At 45.2% G+C, this 25,702-nt stretch overlaps 3 protein-coding genes across 5 annotated transcripts in view; all 3 read left to right on the top strand.

Moving 5' to 3' along the window:
- The first annotated feature begins 1,683 nt into the window (after window positions 1–1,683).
- prok2 (prokineticin 2) lies at window positions 1,684–3,883 on the top strand. The gene is made up of 3 exons (XM_052076153.1): window positions 1,684–2,216; window positions 3,193–3,318; window positions 3,495–3,883. Exons 1-3 carry the CDS (start codon window positions 2,016–2,018, stop codon window positions 3,618–3,620), a joined length of 453 nt encoding a protein of 150 aa, XP_051932113.1. The 5' UTR covers window positions 1,684–2,015; the 3' UTR covers window positions 3,621–3,883.
- An 833-nt stretch (window positions 3,884–4,716) lies between these two features.
- Window positions 4,717–10,663, top strand: eif4e3 (eukaryotic translation initiation factor 4E family member 3). Of its 2 annotated transcripts, XM_052076136.1 has the most exons (8): window positions 4,717–4,881; window positions 4,981–5,141; window positions 6,270–6,342; window positions 6,729–6,823; window positions 7,459–7,519; window positions 8,609–8,675; window positions 8,793–8,948; window positions 9,567–10,663. In XM_052076136.1, exons 2-8 carry the CDS (start codon window positions 4,993–4,995, stop codon window positions 9,611–9,613), a joined length of 648 nt encoding a protein of 215 aa, XP_051932096.1. In that variant the 5' UTR covers window positions 4,717–4,881; window positions 4,981–4,992; the 3' UTR covers window positions 9,614–10,663. The 2 variants fall into 2 exon arrangements, with proteins under 2 accessions (XP_051932096.1, XP_051932095.1); XM_052076135.1 differs by having other exon boundaries at window positions 4,800–5,141.
- A 1,001-nt stretch (window positions 10,664–11,664) lies between these two features.
- The window catches only part of foxp1b (forkhead box P1b), a 124,502-nt gene continuing 110,464 nt past the window's right edge, over window positions 11,665–25,702 (top strand). Inside the window, exon 1 of one of the 2 annotated variants that reach the window (XM_052076077.1) lies at window positions 11,665–12,203. The gene's annotated coding sequence lies outside the window, so the exon portion shown is untranslated. Of the gene's footprint in view, window positions 12,204–12,457; window positions 12,475–25,702 lie in introns of those variants that run through there. The other variant, XM_052076078.1, reaches the window with a different exon arrangement.

Raw genomic sequence — 25,702 nt, 5'->3', positions numbered from 1 at the left:
TCTCACAACTGCATATCAGCAATGGGACTGTTTCTTGTGTTCCAAAAACACAACTGGTTCAAGAAGCAAATTTGAAGCTTCGTTTTCCCATCACTGGTAAAACATAAAAAAATCAATCATGCACTCAACCCACATTTTGATGATAATGATAAACATGTTGAAAAAAATGCTCTTTGACCACCAAATCATTCCACATGAGAAGTTTCACTGTGTGAACTATAAATATTTTTTTAGAATATAGATGAATAGATAATGCATTCAATTTCCATTATGGAAAAAAAAAGTTGATTCGAAAAGAGAGTCAATTGTAACTTGCATCTCTGCAACGTGGAGTCTTTCCATACTGCACAGGAGCAGCACTTCATACAATAACTTGCAAAGCGAACCATTTTTTTTCCTGTTCTGAGTTTCCATTTTTCTTGGACCTTGATGGCTGAGCCGGGGTTCTTTTGTGGCTCTGTTTCGCCGAGCTTTGCTCTCTCTCTCTCTCCATACAGGTACATCACTCTACTCAATTAGCTGCATTCACGCAAAACGCCTCGCTGACGAGGCAGACAAGTGGAAGACGCAAAGGATCTTGGGAAGCCAGAGAACTGCTTTGAAAGACTCGACATTGAATTATTGTCCACACAAAGGAGTACCGGTATGTATGAAGGGGAGACTAACTTTGTTTGTCAAGGTCAGGTTGGTATGATTAGAAATTATTCTGTCTGTCGGATGCGTTTGGCATCTGTGCATGTCATAATTCTTTATAGACCGACACACACACACACACACACACACACACACATGTCAAAGTGCATGTCAAACAAGCTCATTATCTGAAGGGACAATTGGAGTTAGTGAACATAACAATACAGTACGCACCCAGTGGGCATAAATGTGATAAAATAGGCCAAAAATTTCGGCATGTGAGCCTGCATTGGAAATGACAAAGGAAACGCCTCACTTGACTATTTTTGAAAGCAACAAAAGAAGCGTAAAACATCTGCATTTTATCAGTAGAGGACGTTATGTGAAATATACATTTGTCTGTGAGCAAAGCAAACGGCCAACATCTGTTTAAGCTTTACAGACATGAAGTCATTGTGAACAGATGGCGATGGAGAGCGTGGAAATAAGACATTTGAGCATTAGAGGAAATTATTCCAGCAGTCTTGGCCGATGGGATATCAGCAGAGTTAAGGAGCAAAAAAAAAAAAAAAGGCTAAACTAGAGGAGCTCCAAATTTGTAGACCGCGTTTCCTGATTCCTGTGCCGAGACGAGCTGTTTTGTTTGATCTTTTTTGTTTCGGGGGAATAAATACCTTTTATTTTGGGAGTACATCCTTAGTTATGCTGCAATTCTTTAGCCTTTACTTGACCAAGAGTGTCAGAGTGAGGGAAATGTTTTGATTGCAGCTCTTTCAAAAGGTTGAGCAATGAAAAATTACCTTTTGGGGACCAAAGTGTTTTCGTCCAGGAAGTTAGAATTGGTTTTCAAAATAATTCTTCTGGAGTGCGGACATAAAGTAATTTCATCGTTTCCACTGTAGGTGAATAGGAAGGAAGAAGTACATTTACCTAGAAAAGTGTCACCAAAATAGCAAATGTTTTCTGGGCTGGGTGCAGTTATTGCAAGCAAAGATTTGGGTCCTCATTTTTGAGGACCCAAATCTTTGAGGACCCAAATCTTTGAAGTGTTTGCTTGAAGTTTTGTGTTGTGATCTTTTATTTCATTCGAAGCGCTTAGGGGAGCGTGTTTCTAAATGAACATCCTCTCATTGGGAATGTGGTTGAAGTGGATGTGAAAGGATGGAATGAAAGCTTCGGCCTTGGAATGTGAAAAGGTAATGATGAGGTGGGTGGGGGGGGGGAATAACGTGTGTATCAAGAGTTGATGTGTCAGAATGCGTGCTTGCACTTTCTCAGAGTCAGTGCAAGCTCTAAGAGGGTCAAAGACATGAGTGTTGTTTTATTCTTTTTTTTTTCTTTTGAAAAGCCATGCTGATGTGAGTGAGTCACAATGATTCCGAATGGCGGGCTGGCTTTATAAAAACGTCGAGCGGGTCACTTTTCTCTTGAGTCGGTCACGTATGCACAGGTGGCAACGTCTTGTCAGCTTGAGCTCGAAGGAGGCAGCGGCACTGAGACGCGTCGTTATCATGAAGTCTTTCTTTCTGCTGCTATTCTTCCTGCTGTTGGTGTCACACGGGTCGTCGGCTGTCATCACGGGGGTAAGACGAAACAAACGGCGCCATCGGCGACGCTTGCGTTGCTTCATCAATGACAATCATTCAGGTTTGGGCAAAGGATTTTGCAACCTTGAAGGATGTTCTCATTGCAATATCTGTGATTTGGTCAAATATTTTGCCATTTAACTGAGCAGGTAAAAGAAAATAAAGCAAATGACAATTAAACACTTCATGAAGTTAATGTCATATAATGCCCAAATATTCAACTTTGTGAAGGTTCGAAAAGTTGTATCCAATCCAATCCAATCCAATACAATTGAAGTGACATCACAGGAATGACCAAAAGGGTTCGCTGAAAAAAAAAAAGAGTGAGCTGATTTTTTTTCTCATCGAGTGGTTGGTTGCACGCCATCAAATCATCAGGAGTGAGATACATTTTTAAGCAGACCTTAATTCATCTTTAAAAATGATATTGGGAGCCAGATCATTTTAATTAGTGCGACCACTTGAGAAAATAAAACTGAATACCTGAAACTCATTCATTCATTCATCTTCCTAACCGCTTGATCCTCACTAGGGTCGCGGGGGGTGCTGGAGCCTATCCCAGCCGTCTCCGGGCAGTAGGCGGGGGACACCCTGAATCGGTTGCCAGCCAATCGCAGGGCACACAGAGACGAACAACCATTCGCACTCACACTCACACCTAGGGACAATTTAGAGTGTTCAATCAGCCTGCCATGCATATTTTTGGAATGTGGGAGGAAACCGGAGCACCCGGAGAAAACCCACGCAGGCCCGGGGAGAACATGCAAACTCCACACAGGGAGGCCGGAGCTGGAATCGAACCCGGTACCTCTGCACTGTGAAGCCCACGTGCGAACCACTGGACTACCGGGCCGATGAATACCTGAAACTAAAACTTTTTTTCCCCAGCGTGCACTACCTTATAATGTTGCGCGCACATCTCTCCATCTGTGCCTGCGCGTGTGTCTATGTGAGCATGCGCGTATGTGTCCAGGCATGTGAGAAGGACTCCCAATGCGGAGGAGGAATGTGCTGCGCAGTGAGTCTGTGGATTCGCAGCCTGCGTATGTGTACGCTGATGGGAGCCGGAGGAGACGACTGTCACCCCATGAGTCACCAGGTGAGACCGTCTCAAGATACTTTGCCGTACCCGGCAAGATACCCGCGATTTTGCCAGGTTTGAGATTGTGATCATAAAGTAATAACATGCCACCCAATTTCCTTATTGCGAGGCATTCATTTTAATACAGACTTTCCACATCACAAATCAAGCTAATTTTCCATTCTGTTGCCCAGGTTCCTTTCAACGGGAAGAGACATCATCACACATGCCCCTGCCTCCCCAACCTGTCGTGTATCACTGTAGAGGAGGGACGATCAAAATGTCTCGCAGCATATCAGGGAGATCAAGACTACATGTGAGGAGGGATTTGCTGCTGCCACACTGCGAATTGTCGCTGTTTATGTAGTCATTCAAATATTTTGACGAATGAGGTTGTATTTGATGAGCCGACACGCCGGTGCACGTCTACCTCGCTGTTCTGAGGTTCAGGGTTCAAATATCCACTGTATGGAATTTGTCCAGTATGTTCTTACTGTTTTTGCCTGAGTTAGCTCCAGCTTCCTCGCACATTTCCAAAAACGTGCACGTGAGGCGCAATCTAAACTCAAAATCAGGGTTGGGCAACTGGCGGACCAACGTTTCCAAATGAAAGCACTTAGGCCCACAATTCCAATTCCAATAAATGTGAAAATTTCTGAAGGCGTTGCACTTTGATCGTGTCCATCTGAAAACGAGCAGATGCTATGAGCCATGTCATGACAACTTAAAACTGTACCGTGGACCCAGCTCATTGCGGGAGATAGGGACCAGGTTGGCCCACAAATTGCAAAAGTCTACCTATTTGTAAATTTGAAATTATCTTGGTGGGTGGGGTCGCCCCCCCTTTACCAATCCCATCTAAAAATCGTTGACCATAAAACCATCCCAAATAAAAACAGTCAATAGTTTATTCACTTGCCATATAGGCCGTAAAAATTTCAATTTACGGACTTTTATTTGCCATCCATCCACCCATTTTCAACACAGCTTACCCTCAGCAGGGTCGCTGATGACGTCGGTGAAAGCCGCACTCCATCCTGACCTGGTCGTCAGTCAGTCGCAGATGTTTCCGCAACGTAAAACGACAGATAGTTCACTTTGTTTGTGATTTGCTTTTGCGAAAAACTTAAAATGGTCCGATACCTCTCGCGTTTATAAACAACGACGTTTATGAGCGCCTCCCTTTTGCCGCTTGGAAACAAAGTTTGTTCAAAAGAAAAGAAGCCGTCCAAAAAGCGGCTACCCGCAGGCAACTAAAGTAAAAAGAAGAAAAAGAACACGCTACTGACTGGAATTAAAATTAAACTGCCTCTCGAATGATACGTCGCTTGTTGGGACTGAACATTTGCACAGTTCTTATGACGTCAATGTGACACGCGTGTACTTTCACTTAATACAAGACGGATGCGCATTTGGCGAAACACTTATGTTAAGCAACCAAAAATATAACAGAGTGGAGCATCTTCGTTTCTTCTTGTGCTCTCTGCAAACGGAGCGACACGGACGTCTAGCCAGTGACGCGGTGACGTCATTGTCGGTGTGCGGAAAGAGCGTTTGAGCGGAGCAGCAGACAAAACCAAAGTGTGGTGTTTGTAATCGCGCGATTCATAACGAGACGGAAGACTTTTCTTTTGTTTTAACCTCATTCGAGCTGCTCTCATGGCGGTTTCTGCGGGCCAGACAGACCTCCAAATGGACAGAGGAGCAATGAGCGCTCCGTCCGAAAGCAGCATCGATATCGACGAGGAAGAGTTGGATAACATCACAAAGAAGCACCGAGCAGGAGGAGAAGACAACTCAACGCTGCCTTTGCACTCACCTTGGACCTTTTGGTTGGACAGGTAGTGAAACGATCGCCGTCTAACGCGTTGTCACTCCCAAGTTTTGGTCGCAGTCGCAGGAAGAGCCCGGCTGAAATATTGTGCAAGGCTAGCAGGCCTCCGGGAGCAAATGTTTTGCGGGATGTTATTTGAGTTGTGCTCGTCCTATTTTCTCTCAGACTAGACAAGCAGACGCGGTCATGGTCACCGAGGTGCCCCCCTCGCTCTCCCACAAACCCAAAGTACAGTGTCAGAGTTTTAATGGACAAGAGGAGACTTTAATCGTAAGGAGTATCAAACTTATTATTATCATTCGGAGTTGCACTTTGCGACTTGGATGGGATCACATGAAAGTTCGTTGCGAGGCCAACTATATTTCAAGCTCCTCCGCCTGGAGCCAAAAGTGTTAAGTCAGCAAAAGCTGTAGACAAGAACTGTGTCAATTCGTCATTGCGAAAAGGGGTTTCTAAACAAAAAGGTCATTGTAAAAATACCCCCACAACGCACGTCAGTCAGGCGTTGTTTTGCCTGAAATCCACTTGAAAGTCTTCTCTCCTGTGGTCACCAATCGTTTAAAGTTTGTGTTTTCGCTGAGCGAAGTTACTGAAAAGGTAAAACAACCGTTTTCAATTGCAGGTCTCAGTTAGGCATCTGATCGATATTAGAGTCTGACTTTATGATAACTAGGCAAAAATACATCGGTATTGAAATTACACCTCTAAACTGACCTTTTTTTTGCGGGGGGTGAGGGTAAAAACAGTTTATAGTCATTGCCCACAAGATACTTTATTCTTAAACAAAGAATAGAATATTTAGTACAGAATTGTGTTTTTGAATGAATAAACCAAGAAATAAATGTGAATCATCAGTTTTACTTCTTAGTAAGTCACGGTTTCATCCTCCACGCCAAATGAGGTCACGTAGCAACTGGAAGCAATAAAGCAAATGCTATTTTAGTTCATTTACTTGTCCAGGGAAGACGGTGTTCTTGCTTTTATAGGCAGTCCGACAATTCCACTCCATAGATTTTAACAATAGCATTGATAGACTGGTAGACGAGGCAAATGCACTACAATGTGTAGTGCAAAAAAAAAAAAAATCTTGAATTTTGCATTCAATTTTGCTTCATCGTTGAATTCTTTAATCTAGGTCCTTGCCAGGCACAACCGCAGCCGAATGTGAATCCAATCTGAAGAAGATTTACACAGTGGAAAGTATTCAGGTAAGCATTGGGCTCAGCAACTCCCCAGTTTCCATCACAGTTTCAAGTTTCGGAGGCTGCAAATACAAACGAGTCAATTGAAAACGGTGAGCAAGGCATGCGCATTGCATGTTAAGTCTGAACGTGCCCCGAGTATGTCACCAGCAACTGTAATTATGTAGGAACACGGAACGGTAGAAGCCTTTTGCGCGTGCAGCGCTTCACCAGCCAAGTGTACCTTGTACTCTTGAAATCTGTTTCTGCCGAAGCACAGAACAATAAACAGAGTGGAAACGCTTTGCCCCAGAAAAGACATACATGTTCTTCGTTTCACACGTACACAATATTCTCATCTTAAAAAAAAAATAAAAAAGGTTTGAAAAGTTGCTTTCTTTTGTTGTCTGCAGCTCTTCTGGAGCGTGTACAATAACATCCCGCCGGTCACGGCGCTTCCTTTGAGATGTAGCTATCACCTGATGCGGGGAGAACGGAGGCCGCTCTGGTACGTCTCCTCAACTTGTCTTTTGTATTTTTTTTCTTGACTCCAAATTGAGCTTCACTCCACAAATAGTTCACGTGAGCAGCCATGACTGGTAATACTGCGCGAACAGGAGTTCCACGAAACAATCTGTTGTCTCAAAACTCTCCGGACGCTTTATTAGGTACAGGGGATTAGGTTTGTTTTTTTTCTCCCCCCCCCCCCCCTGCCAAGCATGGGGGGCCGAGCGTCAGTCATCAAGTGGATCGTGTTTGAGAAAGCAAACACATTTTTTTTTTGTCATCATATCTTTTGGGGGGTGGGGTGGGATATTCACACATATGACTTAGATTTGTTCTTGATTTTACTGTTTGGTGCTTTCTACCGCCTTTATTACAGATTTGTCTTACTGTTTATTGTGTATGTTCGATCGCTCCATGTACAGCACTTTGTATCCAGCGATGGCTGTTTGAAAGTACTCTCTATAAATAATGTTGACTTGACATTTAGCATCGAAAGTCACTGGCAAAATATTTGCGCTTCTTGCGAATTGCACTGCATCCTCGAGGATTTTGTTGATGTTGTTCACCCCATGCGTTAACATACATTAACATTATTGTTGTTGTTGTTGTTTGTTTTTTTTTTTAAACCAACAACAGGGAAGAGGAAAGCAATGCAAAAGGAGGCGTCTGGAAGATGAAAGTCCCGAAAGAAAGCACTGTACGTGTTGCTGCTTTGTCATCCTATAATAATAATAATAATAATACATTTTATTTATAAGCGCCTTTCAAGACACCCAAGGACACTTCACAATAACAAATAACACAAAACAATATGGGCTGAGCAGCGGCATCCAAAACGCGCCAGAATCAACAAGATACAGATGCTGATACAATGTGTTGAATAGGATGTAAATGTAAATACAGCTGGCAAACATAGTTTTTGTTTCCCTTCAAAATTTATGAATGTATTTGTAAGAAAAAGTGTATGCATTATTAAACAGAAAGAAATGGGACCAAAAAAAAAAAAACGTCTTACAAAGTTACAAAAAGCTTGCTTCAAAGTCCCGTACGCTGCACTCTAGGTCACACTTAGGCAGAGTATGGCAAAAGTAGACGTGACGCCAGCCAATCGAAACGTGCGCCGCCCCGTAAGCCGAATTCCTGCACGGACCCGAAGCAACTCCAGTTTCCATGCTTGCATCTCAATTTGTCCAAAAGAAATACGGGCACTATTATTGTTGTACGAAGAGCACATGTCCGTGGTTTACAAAGATCATTAAAAAAAACGGCGCACCATCTCAGATGAGCACCGTATTTCTCTTGCACTGTCAGATAGATTCTTTTTCTTTTGATATCTTTAACATAACTTTGAATCCTGTCTAGTAATCATCCTTTCTAACTTACTTACAGAGATTTCTTCATCTTATTGAAAATATTTGTTTTTGTCTTGATTCTGCTTCGGAATCTTGGGGAAAATGTTTTTTTGGTGCCATTCTTGTGTGTCACCTGAATTTCCGAGAACCAGCTTTTGCCCACAGCAGAGTCACTTATCATCTCTGGTATGATATTTGGTATCGTCATTTGATTTTCTCCGAAAATCTGACTTTATCTCGACTGTACTGTCGTGTAATACGAGTTAGGCTGCCGCTACAGTCGCCCTGTTTACTGTACTGTAGCATTCTGTATTTGATTAGATCGGTGGTTTTGTGACCGTAACTCAAATATGGATGAAATCCAAAGTTCTCACTTTGGAGATGCTGCCAAGGAAAAAAATGTTCTTATATCTCTATTTGCAATCTTGTTTCAGTCTGCAGTGTGGAAAGAATTGTTACTTGCTACTATCGGGGAGCAGTTTGCAGACTACTGTGCCTCAGGTACTGTGCTCAACTTTTTTTTTCACGTCATCATGCCGATGTTGATTCTTATTTGGTTAATGCTACGTTGACTGACTTGACACCCCCCCCCCACCCCCAACGCCCCCTCCACTCTAGATGACGAGGTTGTTGGCGTCAGTGTAAGTGTCAGAGATCGGGAGGATGTCGTACAAGTTTGGAATAAAGATGCCTCTTTGGCTAATGAAGCAAGCATCTTGGGAAAAATCAACGAGCTTCTCCCGCAAACGGCTTTTAAAGCAGTTTTTTATAAATGTAAGTACGCCATGTGTGTTTTTGGTGTCTGCGCACGCACACACACACACACACACACACACACACGCCATAGCAGTGGTTCAGCAACCCATATACATTCATTCATTCATTCATCTTCCGAGCTGCTTGATCCTCACTAGGGTCGCGGGGGGTGCTGGAGCCTATCCCAGCTGCCTTCGGGCAGTAGGCGGGGGACACCCTGAACTGGTTGCCAGCCAATCGCAGGGCACACAGAAACAGACAACCATTCGCACTCACACTCACACCTAGGGACAATTTAGAGTGTTCAATCAGCCTGCCATGCATGTTTTTGGAATGTGGGAGGAAACCGGAGCACCCGGAGAAAACCCACGCAGGCCCGGGGAGAACATGCAAACTCCACACAGGGAGGCCGGAGCTGGAATCGAACCCGGTACCTCTGCACTGTGAAGCCCACGTGCTAACCACTGGACTACCGGGCCGCCCCAACCCATATACGCAAACAGAAAATCCAACGGACTCACACGCATATATTCTCTCCACCAGAATATGTGTGTGTTTTTCGTGTGTCTTGCTTATACGTTGGTGCGCGAAGTCGACTTGCGTTTGACAGTCGCTGATTCATTTTTCATTTTACAGCTCACATGGAACATCACGCCTTTGAAGGAGGACGTTCAAGACATTAGAGCGTGCACTTTTTTTTTTTGGTTTTGTTATCTGAACTGTACCTGCCTTGACTAAATGACACTGTCCACAAGAGAATCAAGGGTATTATCAATATATTTTTGTAACTATTGAATGACGGATGCCTTGTTTTATTTCAACCGTTGAAAGAATGTCCGTGAGCATTCATCAGCAGTGACTGATTTATTGTGGTTTTGTCATATCACTGTCCCCCAGCTCATCCAGTCGTCTCCTTGTGTAACGTTAGCTGCTGTTATCTTCTACGTTCAACAGATGTTCGCTTGAATGAAATCCCCTCATGCAATGTTTTAGTATAACAAGATCATTAGTATACCAAAGCAGTTTAGGAAGTTCATCAGAAATGAACGAAAAAATGTTTGTCAAATTTCCAGTTGCGGAATGCATACCTGTCAACTCGTACGGTTTGGCCATAGTTTATACGGATTTTGTGGTGGATATTGCGTATATGGCCGTATCGCACAAATCATACGGATTCTGAAAATTTCCCGGGTTTTTTTTTTTCACCAACTCCAAATGATTTTGATTTGGTGAAAAAAAGTAGAATGATGATTAGACATTAAGCAGACATTGTATTATGGAGATTTACAATAAATATCATTGAAAATTTTTTTCTGCCGTTATTTTGACATATAAAATGCGTTGGTATGTTATAAGGATTTTTTGCTCCTTATAAGGATTTTTTGGGGTAGTTTATACAGGTTGGCGCTCCGAAAAGTTGACAGGTATGGGAATTAATGTTCCACTGAGTTGTATGTGAATTGTAATATGAGGGAAACACTTTCATGAGAATCAGTCCACTTTTACTTATAAAGCCATATGCAGCAGTCAAATAGAGATTCCACATGAAAATGTCTCTTTGAATGTTCCAACCGCAGCCCATTTGGACATTCTTTTAATGCTAATTGGCAAAAGTCCAAGCTCACCCTCACATATGGAGTCACGGGTCGTTTGATATTTTAAAGTGGACAGAAATTGCACATTTCCTTGGCCTTGATTTGTATTTGTTTCCAGTATCAATAAATCTTACAACTTTGTTTAGCTGTGTTGTGTTTCAAGTGAGATTTGATGTCCTGAACTCTTTTGAGCTTCAAAATTCCAATTCCTCCCGAAAACATCCCCACGGTGGTGCTTTCCTCTACTGACGCGTCTCTGAGCGTTCTTGCTCATTCCTGCTCTCTAAATGCAACATTCAAAGAAGTTGGGAAATTGGAGCATCCTGCTCGGATTGTCCCCCCCCCCCCGTTCCGACCTCCAAGGCGCGTTCCAGGTGAAAGTCAACAAAGATAAATTCGTTGTTGATCTCGTCCATCACAACACAATTTTCCTTTGTTTATATAAATCTTGATGTGATCGAAATCGGCTTTGACCGTTCATAATCAAAGGGTGGCGCTGTCTACTCAGAAAAAGGATGCGAGGCTTTTACAGCTGCTGTAGCAGCAGCAGATTTCTCAGCTGCAGCCATGGAAAAAAAAGAGGTGTACAGTATTGTAATGTCTTTCATAATGACTAGGGCTGTGCTTCTCAGACCTTGATCAAGGACAAAAAAAAAAGACTTCGAGTAGTTTCTCGTGAAATCAAATCAATGTTGCTTTACAATTAGTGTTAACTGGACTGTTAAACTGTCCGAGTAATTTCCTTGTGAGGCGGGCAAAAATACAATTTAATCACTGTCTCAGTCATGCCCAAGGCGAAATATGGTTAGCAGTAAGCAAAAAATTTCAACCAAATAGTTGCAACAACCAGCCTTTCCTGATTATTTAAACATGAAGCAAATGATGGTCAGAAACCAATGAAAATTTAGTCCATTTAGTCAGAAGTCTGATGGGGTTCATCTTTACAAAATCATTTTTGATTCACAGTCCTCCCAATACATTTCTTAATTATGTCAAAGTCTATTATTGAAAGGCTTGAGAAACAAACCAGTTGCGGCATTTCTGAAAAACTATGTAGTTCATAACCTCTGGGTCGTAATTAGTTGACGTAGTAGTTTTTACCCCCCCCCCCCCCCACACACACACACATACACACACGCCCACGCACACACACTGTCGCGCTTTCGGTTTAAATGCCTATCATTTCATTCCCCCATAGAAAGAAGCTACTTTCGTGCTTCTTGGTGCTGTTTTTAATCCGAATATTATTTATGCGAGTGACCGCTGCAATGCACTGAACCTTGTTTACCAAGCAGGTGGATGTGACGTCACGGACCTGGGAGATCAAAACAACAACATTTAAATCGGCGCTTGTCCCCGCTTTTCTTCCTCTTTTTTTGCGTTTTCATACCTTTGTAACAACGCTCAGGAAGGAGCGCGGGTCTTTTTCAACGACGTCCCCCCTGGACGACAAACTTTTTAACCCCCCCCCCCCCTCCACCCCCTTACATACGCGAAGTTGGGCGTCAAGTTAGTTCATGCCCGGCCACCGTTACCAAAAAGCCCTGGCGGAGTAATCTTGTTGGTGTTTACGGTGTGATCCGTGTCGCACGCTGTATCTGTACACAAGCTGGCGCGCAGCCGACAAAGTTGTGTTCATCCGCGTACGGCTCGCTGCTCAAAAGCGACTCGCATCATGGTAAGTTTCTCTTCCATCTCATAAACGTTCACGTTCGGCTTTGTTGTGTCCTATTAAGATGCCCGCTGCTTCCTGCGCGCACAAGTGCGTGCACACAGGGGAATAACCTTGCGCGCATGGCGGTCGCTCTAAAAGTTTGCTGCGGCGGCGACGCGGACTACTATCGTACCACTTGCACACGCGTGCACGTACACGCACACGCCGGAAGGTTCATAGTTATACCGGAGCATAAATATCAACCGGCAGGATATGAGCGTCGGTGTGGTGTGGAGTAAGTCAAAAGTACTTTGTAACTTGACCAACGTCGTGCTCTTGCCGTTGTTGTGAAAGTTCTGGCAAACTTCCCAAGCAGTGGGAAACGCACCGACTGACAAACGTTATATGGAAACCGCGTTCAGTCATTGACGACGCTCCAATTGGACGCGGAAACGCCCTTCGGATAAAGTTGACACCTTTTTTAACTTGTGCAAAAGTAGGTTTGCACTGATTTCTTCGGAGGAAGAGCAAAGTAGCGGCGGCGGGCTTGTCCACGTGTGTTGACCGTCTCTCAAACTCGGGACACAACAACTGGCAACCTTTTCGAATGTTTTGGGGTTCAGGCAGCATCTTTGATTTGGCTCCCTTCCGAGGTGGCCACCGGATATTCATCACGGTTTAAAAGCGTAACCGTATGCATCTCCACATTTTTCATTTTTTTTTTTTGCAGACCGTGAAAAATGTTAAATAGGCTTGACATCGGGATTTGTTGCTTGCGTTTACTCTGAAACACTTTTGTGACCACCAACCGCTGAACCGATTGTATGTTTTATTCCGAAATGCAGTTGCAGACAACCTGATAAGAACATATGACAGATTAATTTCTCGATTAATTAGCAATTAATCGATGTTTTGTGAATTGCCTCGTTGCCTCAAAATGGTTTCAAACCATCAAGTGTACGATGCGTGCATGATTTACTTTCAAATGTCTTTTGCAAGTGCATTACACTGACACTAGTCTTGTTGTTTTCTGTGATTTTAGTTGTTCGGCTCTGCATATGCAATTTTTTTTTTAGTGGAGTCATCAATCTGACAGGAGAATGAAACATGACTACAGTATTGCTTTTTTGGAGGAAAATTTACACTTTGGGTCTGAAGTCAATTCAAAGTATGCCCAAGAGAAACTGTCGCTTTAAGATGGTTTGCTTGTCGAGCTCCCTCCTCCTTCGTCTTTGGATTAGTCATTGTCTGAGGAGGAGGAGGAGGAGGGGGCGGGTGGGGGGAGTAGAACACTTTTTTGTCGAAGAAGGAAAGTAAATACACGCCAACAAGCGAACCTTGACAACCCAGATTAAGGAAAACATCAGAGATCAAATAGTGCTGCTGCTGGGCTGTTGTCATGGGCCGCCTGAGGGAGGGCGGGAGGGAGCGGGGGAGGGAGGGTCTGTACACTATTTGAACAGCCACTGAGGTCAGTGTGCTTGCTCGCTTATGCAGAAATGGACCTTCACCAATTTGGACCCAACTTTGAAAATACAGGACATTTAAAAAAAATTTTTTTTTTTGCCTGTCGTCTTTGACGAGGCTATCCGCCATTCGGCCCTCTGATGGCGTTCTAATTCACGTTGTTTCTCGCGCGCTCCTTCAAGCCACTGGGCCTCATTTACTCATAAAACGTGTAAGAATGTTTGCAGTCTCTGCTCGAGTTGCGCATTCGGGTTGTATTTTGAGCTTTGGGTTTTCTTCACACTTCTCGCGACATAGAACGAGTTTGACAACCAACCCCCCCCCCCCGATGGCGTTCTAATTCACGTTGTTTCTCGCCCGCTCCTTCAAGCCACTGGGCCTCATTTAAGCATAAAACGTGTAAGAATGTTTGCAGTCTCTGCTCGAGTTGAGCATTCGGGTTCTATTTCGAGCTTTGGGTTTTCTTCACACCTCTCGCGACATAGAACGAGTTTGACAAGCCCCCCCCCCCCCGATGGCGTTCTAATTCACGTTGTTTCTCGCCCGCTTCTGCAAGCCACTGGGCCTCATTTACTCATAAAACGCGTAAGAATGTTTGCAGTCTGTGCTCGAGTTGAGCATTCGGGTTCTATTTCGAGCTTTGGGTTTTCTTCACACTTCTCGCGACATAGAACGAGTTTGACAACCCCCCCCCCCCCCCGATGGCGTTCTAATTCACGTTGTTTCTCGCCCGCTCCTTCAAGCCACTGGGCCTCATTTAAGCATAAAACGTGTAAGAATGTTTGCAGTCTCTGCTCGAGTTGAGCATTCGGGTTCTATTTCGAGCTTTGGGTTTTCTTCACCCCCCCCCACCCCCCCACCCCCCCACCCCCCCCCGTGTGCTCTACGTGGAAGCTCCACTGTGTCATAGTAATCAACTTCCTCAGTGATCGGTCCGTAGGATGAACGCATCATCATTCGATCAGTCGCAAAGTCGAGACGCTGACAAGTACTAATTCCTCGTTGGCATAGACGTCGCCTAAGCCCCCCCCCCCGTGAGGGAGACGACACGCGGGAGCTTTGGAAGCAACTCACGACTTGACTTCTCATCCGTCTCGCCATTCGCCAGCGCCGGCAGGCTTCAAAGAAACATGGAAGGGAACACGGCAGGGCCGTTCCATCGCCATTGCGGGTTGCAACGTTGGATTTCTTTGATCACGTCTTCTGGCTTAAGCCCGCGACTTGTTCTGCGATAAACCATCAGCGTAGTCGCTTTTGAGCCGTCGCTTTTGAGCGTGGCTGGAGGAGGGAAGAGCGTAGCAACGCTAATGTTGTCGACGGGTGGTTACCGCTGTTTTTTTGTTTTTGTTTTTGTTTTTTTGTTTTTCCTTTGTTCCTCCTCTCTTGTCTTTGTAGATCAAACCAGGGAGCGTCGGCACGCTCGTCTTCAACTGCCTCCGTCGCATATTTGAGGTGTCTTCTTCTCAACTGCGGCAGTTAGAAGTTCACTCCGGAGTTGTGCGACGACTGCCCCCCCCACCGCCCCATTCCCCGCCCCCGTCACCACATAAAACATGAACGCGAAAGCCCCGTTCCGAAAAGGGGGCTCCTAATTGACCGGTTGTTGCTTGTTTATTTGATATATATTTACAAGCCGGGGCAGTAATTGGAAGGTAGTAATTACCCAAGATGCAATGCCGCGCGGCGCCGAGGTGCTGCCGGGCCAGATGAGACACCCGAGCGCAGATAAAAGTTTGCCTGCTTCTTATTATAATTTAGCATGCCGCTCGATGGCAGAAGGGGAGATTGCTAATTGGCCCATTGTCCCTCATGCCGTGTCATTGTTTACCATTACGGCGTCCGATATGAAGATCAAACGCGGGCGACTTTTACCGCTCCCCCCCCCCCCCCCCCCCCACTCCGCCCCAAATGTTAATGGTGTTCCTCGGAACAGAGCTGAATCGTTAAATGACACACAGAACCAACGCAGGTGCAAGTTCTTCAATGACCTCACCTGATGCCGAATAATGAATAAATCCCCTCTCGGGGTTTACTCCGGTGAAGTCATAGTTGTTGTGTGAGCTTTTCATGGAAGATGACGGAATCTTCCCCGGACCCTTAATGATTCAGTTGACCCGAGACTAGCGAGATAGCGGTGCCGTTTGATTCATTTTGTCTGTGGGTTTTTCGCGTGCAACCAAAGTGTTCCCGTTTGTCTCGCTTTCCAATTCCCTCCCTTCCAAAAGAGGTTGTCGACCGTGTTTACGCTCCTTGCTTGTTGCTATTTTGCTCGCTTGCTTTTTCCCAGCAGAGCTTCAGACATTGTTTGCTTCCGAGCCAGAGCTCCTCGGAGGGAATTTGTTTTTGCTCTCAAGGGTGTAAACAGGGGGGGGGGGGGGGGGGGGGGGGGGGCGCCGGTCCCGAGCCGCTATGGTCGGAGTTTATTTTGTTCGAAAGATTTTTCTTTCTTGGGTGGGTCTTCAAGCGCGTGGAATATGCGTCATTTCATCAATTCAATGAGCTACATATGAATATCTGGTGTGGGGGGGGGTCTTGCATCTCCGAAATCCGTCACGCCCTCAAATAAACGCAGACGCGTATGTGTTTTGAATCACGCAATCACACTGAAACTTAAAAAGCCGCCATTTTTACAGGGGCGTCGAGACTTTTTTTTTTCCCCTTCACTCCAAGAGTTGTTTTTATTGACTGTCTTTGATTCTTGTGTTCACAGAAAAAAAAGAAATACTGCTTTATCTTCATAGCGTGAATCGTTTTGGCCAGGGGGCGGCCCTTTCTTTAATTTTTTTTTTTTTCAGTACCTGCCCCTAAAAAAATGTCTGAGCATGAGCCTGACAAATGTGGACTATTTCCACACTGTAAGTCATCATTTGTGTGTGTGTGTCCAATTTGACGACTTGCATATAATTTCTTTCCGTAATCATCCAATTCCATCTTGGACACGGCCTGAATGCTGGCGAACGTTTGCGCACAGTCGCAAAGGAGCGGCATATCGTCTTTGGATTACTGCCATCTGTCGTTCGCACCTTGTCTAGAAGGATTGCGAAAAGTCGCTAGTGAAAGTCGCTAGTGAAAGTCGCTAGTGAAAGTCGCTAGTGAAAGCCGCTAGTGAAAGCTAGTGAAACCCCTTGATTTGGACTCACATTTATCAGGAAAACGGACAATGGTAAATACACCAGCCCCTTCCCCCCCCAAAAAAAAAATTCCCAAAGTCCACCCTGCTCCCGCCATTCTTGTGTTGCACGTGAATGCATTTCTCTTTGCACTTTATCGTTGTTGCTGTCCGCCGTTGTTGAGTTTTGCTAATTCATACAAATTAGGCTCAACATTTCAGTTGATCCGCTCTTATCGTTGTTTTGGACTTTCTCACTGTCACCTTGTCATCGTTTCTCTTGTCATACGCGGCTGACGCCGCCGCCGCCGCTGCAAAATGGAGAGTCAATTCTCAGTCATCCCTTTTGGGGAATGGCTCTCGATCACACGCTCGCATTCTTTTAAAAGGGGAAAAGGGAAGATGAATTTTGCCCATAACGGCCCGGAACGCGCGGGCTTTTTATCCTAAATGGCTGGGGGGGGGGGGGGGGGGGGGGAATTGTTATCTGCGGGAAGTGTGTCCCTGCCTCTATCGCGTTCAATCAAGTGTCCACTTAGCTGCGACGAGGAGTAATTGTTCCCGAGCGGGCCACACGCTGACCTGTTAATGTCCGCTTTGACCCTCTCACCTTGTCAGCGCGTCTTGGGGGAAGAGTTTAAATCATGCCGATTTCTGTGGCGTCGTCTTTACCCCCCCCCCCAGCGGGTCAAGTGGGCACCGGCCCAGAAAGACCACTCTCTGGTAATTGTTCCCAGCGCCCCGCGGGTCAGCTCGGGGTGTTCCCAAAGATCAACGCTTATTAGATGTGTTGCTGAGAGAGGCGTCACTTAACGGGCCGAGCCATTGATCCGGTCCGAAGCCGGTGTCCTTCAACGCAGTCGCTGCAACTGATGTTTTTTTTTCTCCTCTTCGGATTAGCTACGGAATTAGATCGGCTTCCAAATCCAAGTTTGATTTTCAAGCTTTCCCTTCTTTGCTTGCTTTAAATGTTCTGCAATTGCTCTGCGGCAGATTTTGCAGGATGTCCACTTGGCTATTGATCCAAGGTGACAGGAACTCACTAGACAACGGACAGCCCTCGTTTGACAAACGTGTAAATACAATTGGGTAGCCGTCATAAATCCGGGGGAGGGGGGGGGGGCTGCCCCCCCACCTCCATTTATTGTTTTTGTAAAAAATTGTCTTCCATAGTTCTATTGTGAATCTGAAAAAAAACATTTGACGCAACAGAGCTATATATAAAATAGTGTGTGGTCTACATCACGCCCCGACCCCCCCCCCCATTTATAGTTTTTTAAAAAATTGTCTTCCATAGTTCTATTGTGAATCTGAAAAAAAACATTTGACTCAACAGAGCTCTATATAAAATAGTGTGTGGTCTACATCACGCCCCGACCCCCCCCCCCCCCCATTTATAGTTTTTTAAAAAAATTGTCTTCCATAGTTCTATTGTGAATCTGAAAATAAAAGCATTTGACTCAACAGAGCTATATGTAAAAAAGTTGAGTGGTCTACATCACGCCCCGACCTCCCCCCCCCCATTTATAGTTATTTTTTTTAATTGTCTTCATTAGTTCTATTGTGAATCTGAAAAAAAACATTTGACGCAACAGAGCTATATATAAAATAGTGTGTGGTCTACATCACGCCCCGAACCCCCCCCCCCATTGTTTTTTTTAAAATTGTCTTCATTAGTTCTATTGTGAATCTGAAAAAAACATTTGACTCAACAGAGCTATATGTAAAATAGTGTGTGGTCTACATCACGCCCCGAACCCCCCCCCCATTGTTTTTTTTAAAATTGTCTTCATTAGTTCTATTGTGAATCTGAAAAAAACATTTGACTCAACAGAGCTATATGTAAAATAGTGTGTGGTCTACATCACGCCCCGACCCCCCCCCCCCCCCATTTATAGGTTTTTTTTTTTTAATTGTCTTCATTAGTTCTATTGTGAATATGAAAAAAAAACATTTGACTCAACAGAGCTATATGTAAAATAGTGTGTGGACTACATCACGCCCCGACCCCCCCGCCCCCATTTATAGTTTTGTTTTTTAATTGTCTTCATTAGTTCTATTGTGAATCTGAAAAAAAACATTTGACGCAACAGAGCTATATATAAAATAGTGTGTGGTCTACATCACGCCCCGAACCCCCCCCCCATTGTTTTTTTTAAAATTGTCTTCATTAGTTCTATTGTGAATCTGAAAAAAACATTTGACTCAACAGAGCTATATGTAAAATAGTGTGTGGTCTACATCACGCCCCGACCCCCCCCCCCCCCCATTTATAGGTTTTTTTTTTTAATTGTCTTCATTAGTTCTATTGTGAATATGAAAAAAAAACATTTGACTCAACAGAGCTATATGTAAAATAGTGTGTGGACTACATCACGCCCCGACCCCCCCGCCCCCATTTATAGTTTTTTTTTTTAATTGTCTTCATTAGTTCTATTGTGAATCTGAAAAAAAACATTTGACGCAACAGAGCTATATATAAAATAGTGTGTGGTCTACATCACGCCCCGAACCCCCCCCCCATTGTTTTTTTTAAAATTGTCTTCATTAGTTCTATTGTGAATCTGAAAAAAACATTTGACTCAACAGAGCTATATGTAAAATAGTGTGTGGTCTACATCACGCCCCGAACCCCCCCCCATTGTTTTTTTTAAAATTGTCTTCATTAGTTCTATTGTGAATCTGAAAAAAACATTTGACTCAACAGAGCTATATGTAAAATAGTGTGTGGTCTACATCACGCCCCGACCCCCCCCCCCCCATTTATAGGTTTTTTTTTTTAATTGTCTTCATTAGTTCTATTGTGAATATGAAAAAAAAACATTTGACTCAACAGAGCTATATGTAAAATAGTGTGTGGACTACATCACGCCCCGACCCCCCCGCCCCCATTTATAGTTTTTTTTAAAAAATTGTCTTCAATAGTTCTATTGTGAATCTGAAAAAAAACATTTGACTCAACAGAGCTATCTGTAAAATAGTGTGTGGTCTACATCATGCCCCGAACCCCCCCCCCCCCCCCCCCCACCAGAATTGCTCTGAGTCACTTTGTGATATTCCATTGTCTTAATGTGAAGAATGATTCCGTTTCTGTGATTAAGAAAACAAAACCCTTGTGGTTAAAATTGGCTTGATATGATGGTTCCGAGATGACATAAAAAATTCTGCATGTCGGTCAGGAATCGGTGTGTCATCACGTGAAATTGTGATAAAAGATGCATGTTTATATGTGACCTTTTTTTATGAAATTTCAAGGCTCACTAAACAACTGTGGGGGTCTCCCCCACTTTTTTTAACTTCCTGTTTGTAATTGTTGCCACTTCCTTCCCTCCCTTTTCCTTTTTCTCTTGCTCTCTCTATTTTGTCCCCCCCCCCCACTGATGTGCCGCTGTTCTTGCACTCAGCCAACAAACTCAATTCTGATTGGACGAATGGAGTGCCTGCAAACTCGGCACGAGTGATCAAAACTAGCCCACTCTTTCTTCTTCACAGTTGATTCGATTAATTATGAAGATGATTTGGGTTTGTTTGAGAAAAGCCGGTCGGGCTTAGCACCCGTTTCCACAGCGGGTGAGCTGGTGGGACCGTGTGTGTTGGCCGCCTCCGAAAGTTGCCTCGTCGGGCACAGAGGCCGCCACGACGAGCCCTTCTCGTGGGCCTCCCTTAGTTACGATGACCGTCTCGTTCGGCTGTTAGCTGCTCGTCGGTTCGGTGCGCAGAATTGCCGACGTCCCCTTTTGCACTCGCCTGCGTAGAAGTCAAGACGATTAGCCTAGCTTTCGGTAATATTTTCTTTTCATTAAAAAAAAAAAAAAAAGCAGGGCGTGTGCCCAGCATGGGACAATGTATTGCGGCGCCACCACACTGCTCAGTTGTTTTGCAGCAATTTCTTTTCGCCCGCATGGCGATTAAAAAAAACATTTGGACCAATACTGGCGACATGCGCTTCGGTGCTAATCCAAACGGCGAGGCCTTGACGGCCATTTTCATTCCTCCAAGTGCCTTTCCAGTTTTGAGTAATCTACGGTTCCTCCTGTTCCTCCTGTGGACGCCTTCCTTCTCTGGCTGCTTGCCAGCCAGGAAGCTGATCAGGAGGGAATGTGACATTTGTGCAAAGTCATGGAATCTGCAATTAAATGCGTGAGTGTGAATCTGAAGCGACCCCCCCCCCCCCCCACCCCCATCGTACCTTCCCATCAGCAGGATAAATCCAGCATAGCGGGGCTTTTCACTGTGCTCACTGTCCCAGTTTCCATGTTCAGGGTGTCCCCACCCCCCACCCCCCCCCACCCATCCACTCTCCCCCAAGTTATGCTTCGCTAGCCCGCCCGATCTCGCCATCTAAAGAACTTTGATGAATATCATGTGAAATGGAGGCTGCAACATCGCTCCTGATGAAATTACTTAATGAGGCCGGCTGGCAGCGTGGCTTTTTTCGTCACTCGATTTACGTTTCCGACGGCGCTTCTCAGAGAAGGAGGGCTTTTGAGAGCCCGGTCTCGGTGAGAAAGCGGCATCGGGCAGATTCATGCACGGATGACAAGAGGGTCATATCTTTCTGCTCCTTTTTTTTTTTTTTACTCCGCGGCTGCCCCGCCATGACACTTAACGCCTCATTTGTGGGCTCCGTGGTCAATGGCTTGAGTCTGTGATTGGTTACCATAAAAGGCAGCTTTTTCTCTTTGTGCTTGCTGATGGGGCACTTACTTGTGGGCACTAACCCCCCCCCTCCTCCACCCCCGCCTTCCGTATGTACTACACCTCCAATATATAGGAGGACTTGGGTCTAATGGATAGTTAGAGGTCATAAAGACAAAAAAGCTCTTGTGCCGTTTTGTTGGGAAAGGACATCGGCACTGCGCGAGCACTTCCCTTGAACTTGTGTTGCAGTGTTTCTTGTCAACACTGGGTGGACAGAGATGCAGGATATCCAGGTCAAGGTTTGGGCACGTCTGCTTTCTTCCCACCCTGTTCACAACCGGCGTGCGTCGGCAGCACACTTTTGGAGTCCTTGACGGTTTTGAGCCGGCGTTGACTTGGCACCGCAAGCTTTTGCTTAACAGTCACATGGAATATTTTGAAATGTTGTTCCATGCGATTCGTTGAAATCTGAAATCATTGACATGGTTGCTTTAGGTTGTCGAGTTTTCTGCTGCCAAGGATTATACTGAACAAGCAGCCAGATGACTTTCTTGCTCTGCCAATCGTAAAAAAAGGGAACATTTTCAAGCGCGCTCTCAAACATGCTGCTAAGCGAACGGACTGTCATTCTATTCCTCTCGGCTCTCTTTTGTTTTCCCACCGATGCCTTCATTGCGTCATATAGGCGAAAATACTTTGCTGGAGGAAGGAGAGAGAGAAAGAGGCTTACTCCATTAGTGTCATTTGAATGGCTTGTTAGATCAGTGTGTGACTGATGGATGCAGAAAATTGTTTTAATTGTATAATTTCTGCGGTTACCCACTTGTGCATAAAAGAGCTGCGTTGTGGGCTAAGGCCGGGAAAGAGTAGCATTTGGCCCGTGTGTTCTTACGTCGCCTTTGCTGAGGAAAAGAACAACAATTGGGGGTCTTTTGGATCAAGTGTAAGCACAGCCACAGTCGCAGAGACCGCCCCTGCCCCCCCCCCCTCCTTCCTCGGGCGGGTTCAGATGAGCTCAGTGAGCTGATGACCTTTTAACTACTGCGCCTGACCAGTGAGACTCCTCGGGCAAAGGGAACGGCGCCTGAAAACGCCTGTGGAGAGGGTGAGGGGGGTGTCAAACCTAAGCCCTGACCTCCAGTCGAGTGCAACTGAATGTGACTGACTGTGTGGGTTTTCTCCGGGTATTCCGGTTTTCCTCATCAATTCCAAAGACATGCATGGCAGTCTGACCGAACACTCAAAATTGTTCCCCGGGTGTTGTGAGCGTGAGCTCTGATGGTTGTTCGTGTCTGTGTGCCCTGCGATGGGCTGGCAACCGGTTCAGGGTGTCCCCCGCTTGCTGCCCGACGACAGCTGGGATAGGCTCCGGCATACTCGGGGACCCTTGTGAAGCTGAGCGGATTCGAATGTCAATGTTTTGTGTCAAGCGATCTATTTCTGACGATCTTCTTAAAGACATGTCCACTCCCCCCATATCAAGACAGTTATTCCATACTTGACAAAATTAAAACACATGATCAAAATCGCACTTGAAGCCACAGCACATCGCTTTGTACGTTCGATTCTCTACACGCAAGTCGAATTTGCCATCAAGCGGTGACGTGCCTGCGACCGTTGGGCGCCTCCTGGCAAACGATGCTGTCGTGAAAGTTGAAAGGGGGAGGACTCTGGCCATTGAATTAAGCCCGGGCGGCTGTTTCGGGGCAGGAGAATACGTCGCTGCGTGCTCTTTGGCTAAAACGCTGCGGAGCAAATTAAAGCTCCGTCTGCCACCTCCTTTGCCTTTCCGCATTTTCCTGTTTGGACTTGAAGGTGATTCAGAGCCAAGGTGTTGACACTCAACGGAAGCCACGCCGAGGAGAGAGAGAGTATTTATTTTACAGTGAGGCGGAGTGATGCTGGTTCAGGATGTGGTTTTACGCAGGATGCACCCCCCCCCTGCCACCCCCCACTCCTGAAAAAAAACAAAACAAACATCCAAGTCCAAAGCTCATCTTATCTTTCCAATCTCCGCCCTTACACGACAAACCGCAGGTTTGATTATGAAAGGCAATTGTGTTTGTGGGAGGGGGCGGGGGGGGGGCTGAGGGGGTTGCCCTCCGTATTGTGTGACTGTCAAGGTCTGGACACAGCCAGGAGAGGGCCCCACTCAAATTGCCTTCCTGCTTGGCCCAGCAAATGGGACCGTACCAAAGTCACCAGGGGGGGGGGGGGCAACTAAGTCCCCAACTTTATTTAAATTGGGCGTGACGATGCCTGTTCACCAACTGGAAATCAAACGTGCGCAGCTTACACCAAGTAAAGAGAAAGGAAGAAATCCTCTTTCGTCATCCCCCCCCTTGAGTACACGACCAGGACGATTTGTTTTCGCTTTTCACGGCGCCACCAGTTGTGTCACGCCGTCATAATCGAGAAGGTGTTTTGAGCATTCGAAAGCAACCGAGTGCAAAGCAAATATCTCCGTCCTCGAGTGACGCACGCCGACTCGATGAGCACCAAACGACGCCGAGCGCTTCTCCTTTTCCCGTCATGTGGACACTCTTTTCCAAGTTTCAACAGCGGCTTTTATGATCTGCCTTACGGCCTCATCTCAGCGGACAGGGGGGGGGGGGCGTTTTAACTCGAGAGAACCTGCCATATAAAAAAAGCACATCTGTTGGAGCCCAAATTGTAAAACGGAGCCACGTGTCGGGGCATCGTTGAGTTAACAAGGCACTTAGCGGCGCAGATACGGACGTCGAAGAGACGTCATCGCTGTTGGCGGGATGTTGACGTGTGATTGTTTGGAACTCGCAGAAAAATGACTCCCTTGCAGGAGCAGAAAGCAAGTCGTTCATCAGTGATTTCTTTTTCGGGACCTCGCACAGTGTTGGCTTTTGTTTTCCTGGTGACATGTTGTTACTGCTGTTCATGTAAAAATGTTCATGTCAAATTGAAAATCGAAATTGCTATTTCAGTAAATATTTGCATTTGGCACGTAGAAAACGGATTCATGATTCCATGCTGATGAGACCATTAAAATGGGGAAAAAAATAGGACAAAAAATGTGAAAGGAAATTCAGAAACGATAAAAAATGTGTGAGTAATCACGATTAATTTTTTAGTTCATTTGAGTTAATTATGACAGTTGCATTTTTAATTAGATTAAATATTTTAATCGTTTGACAGCTCTAATATATATACATATATATATTGCGCGTCGTCCCGCACGCGGTCTGTCCTTCCGTCTGTTCCTTTTCAAAACGTACCTACTTCACCGCGCTGCTGCGCGCCGCCACTGCGCGCCGCCACTGCGCGCCGCCACTGCGCCGCTCAGGCAGTGGCTCACTTCGATCGCGCGGGCATCTTAGCGAAAAAATGTTGTCTACCCACAAGCATTGCAATGAAATTGTTAGTTATTTAGTAGAGCTAAACATCTCTTTATTTTCGCGATGAGCAATGAAGATGGACAAAAAGTTGAACCAAGCAACAACACTTTTGTGGGCCGAAGGCCCACCTTACCAGCCTTCCGCAGGAACTAGCTCCTCCGGGCATGAAGCTAGTATATATATATATATATATATATATATATATATATATATATATATATATATATATAAATGTGTGTGTGTATTTGTTTTTTTTGTGTGTGAAATGTGCTTATGTCGGGTGTGATTTGTAAGCGGACGCTCTCTACTCAATCGTCGCCAATCTCGTTTGTCATTTCGCCTCTCGAGATCATGTCAAGCCCTGTTTCCTGTGGGTTTTTTTTTTTTGTAGAGAACTGAAGTGGCTCTGCGTGACGCAAGCGACACGAACGCATCAATGCAACGTGAGCTAACACCCAAGTTGCGTTTTCTATTTTCATCACGTTTGTCAAATGTGCTGTCGGCTACTTGTTTATTATCGCATGGACTCATTGTATTTGAAGTTTTATTCGTACGTATCAAACTGTCAACTGTCATTACAGGGCCATTTTCAAGACACAGTCAAACTTAGCAGCCATTGAGAACCACGTTGAGTTCTCTCACTGTTAACCTTTCACCAGGGCTACACGCGATCGCCGACATTTTTCTTAGCATGCTAACGCCCGCTAACGTTGCTGTCATGTCAGTACGTGCGAACCGAAAAAAAGTAAAGCACATTCAACATTGATTGTCAAGTAACGGCAACGTCTCCATGGTTGGTTGGCTTGCGTTTTTAATTGACCTCTCGGCGAAGTAAGCACAAACAAACACGCGCTCCGTCAACAACCAGCTAACCTTAGCTCCTCCCTCAAATGCAACATGTGGCATTTGGCGGTTTCAACAAGGAGTTTTGTTTG

Source organism: Hippocampus zosterae, chromosome 9 (assembly GCF_025434085.1).
Source record: "Hippocampus zosterae strain Florida chromosome 9, ASM2543408v3, whole genome shotgun sequence".
NCBI lineage: Eukaryota > Metazoa > Chordata > Actinopteri > Syngnathiformes > Syngnathidae > Hippocampus > Hippocampus zosterae.
The sequence above is the reverse complement of the archived record's forward strand: the minus strand, read 5'-3'. Positions and strand labels throughout refer to the sequence as shown.

Coding starts and splice junctions, on each gene's coding strand:
- prok2 (XM_052076153.1), top strand. CDS start 2,016: ATGGCGGGCTGGCTTTATAAAAACGTCGAGCGGGTCACTTTTCTCTTG. Junction 2,217..3,192: donor CGTCGGCTGTCATCACGGGG/GTAAGACGAAAC, acceptor GTATGTGTCCAG/GCATGTGAGAAGGACTCCCA. Junction 3,319..3,494: donor GTCACCCCATGAGTCACCAG/GTGAGACCGTCT, acceptor TCTGTTGCCCAG/GTTCCTTTCAACGGGAAGAG.
- eif4e3 (XM_052076135.1), top strand. CDS start 4,960: ATGGCGGTTTCTGCGGGCCAGACAGACCTCCAAATGGACAGAGGAGCA. Junction 6,343..6,728: donor ACACAGTGGAAAGTATTCAG/GTAAGCATTGGG, acceptor TGTTGTCTGCAG/CTCTTCTGGAGCGTGTACAA. Junction 7,520..8,608: donor AAGTCCCGAAAGAAAGCACT/GTACGTGTTGCT, acceptor ATCTTGTTTCAG/TCTGCAGTGTGGAAAGAATT.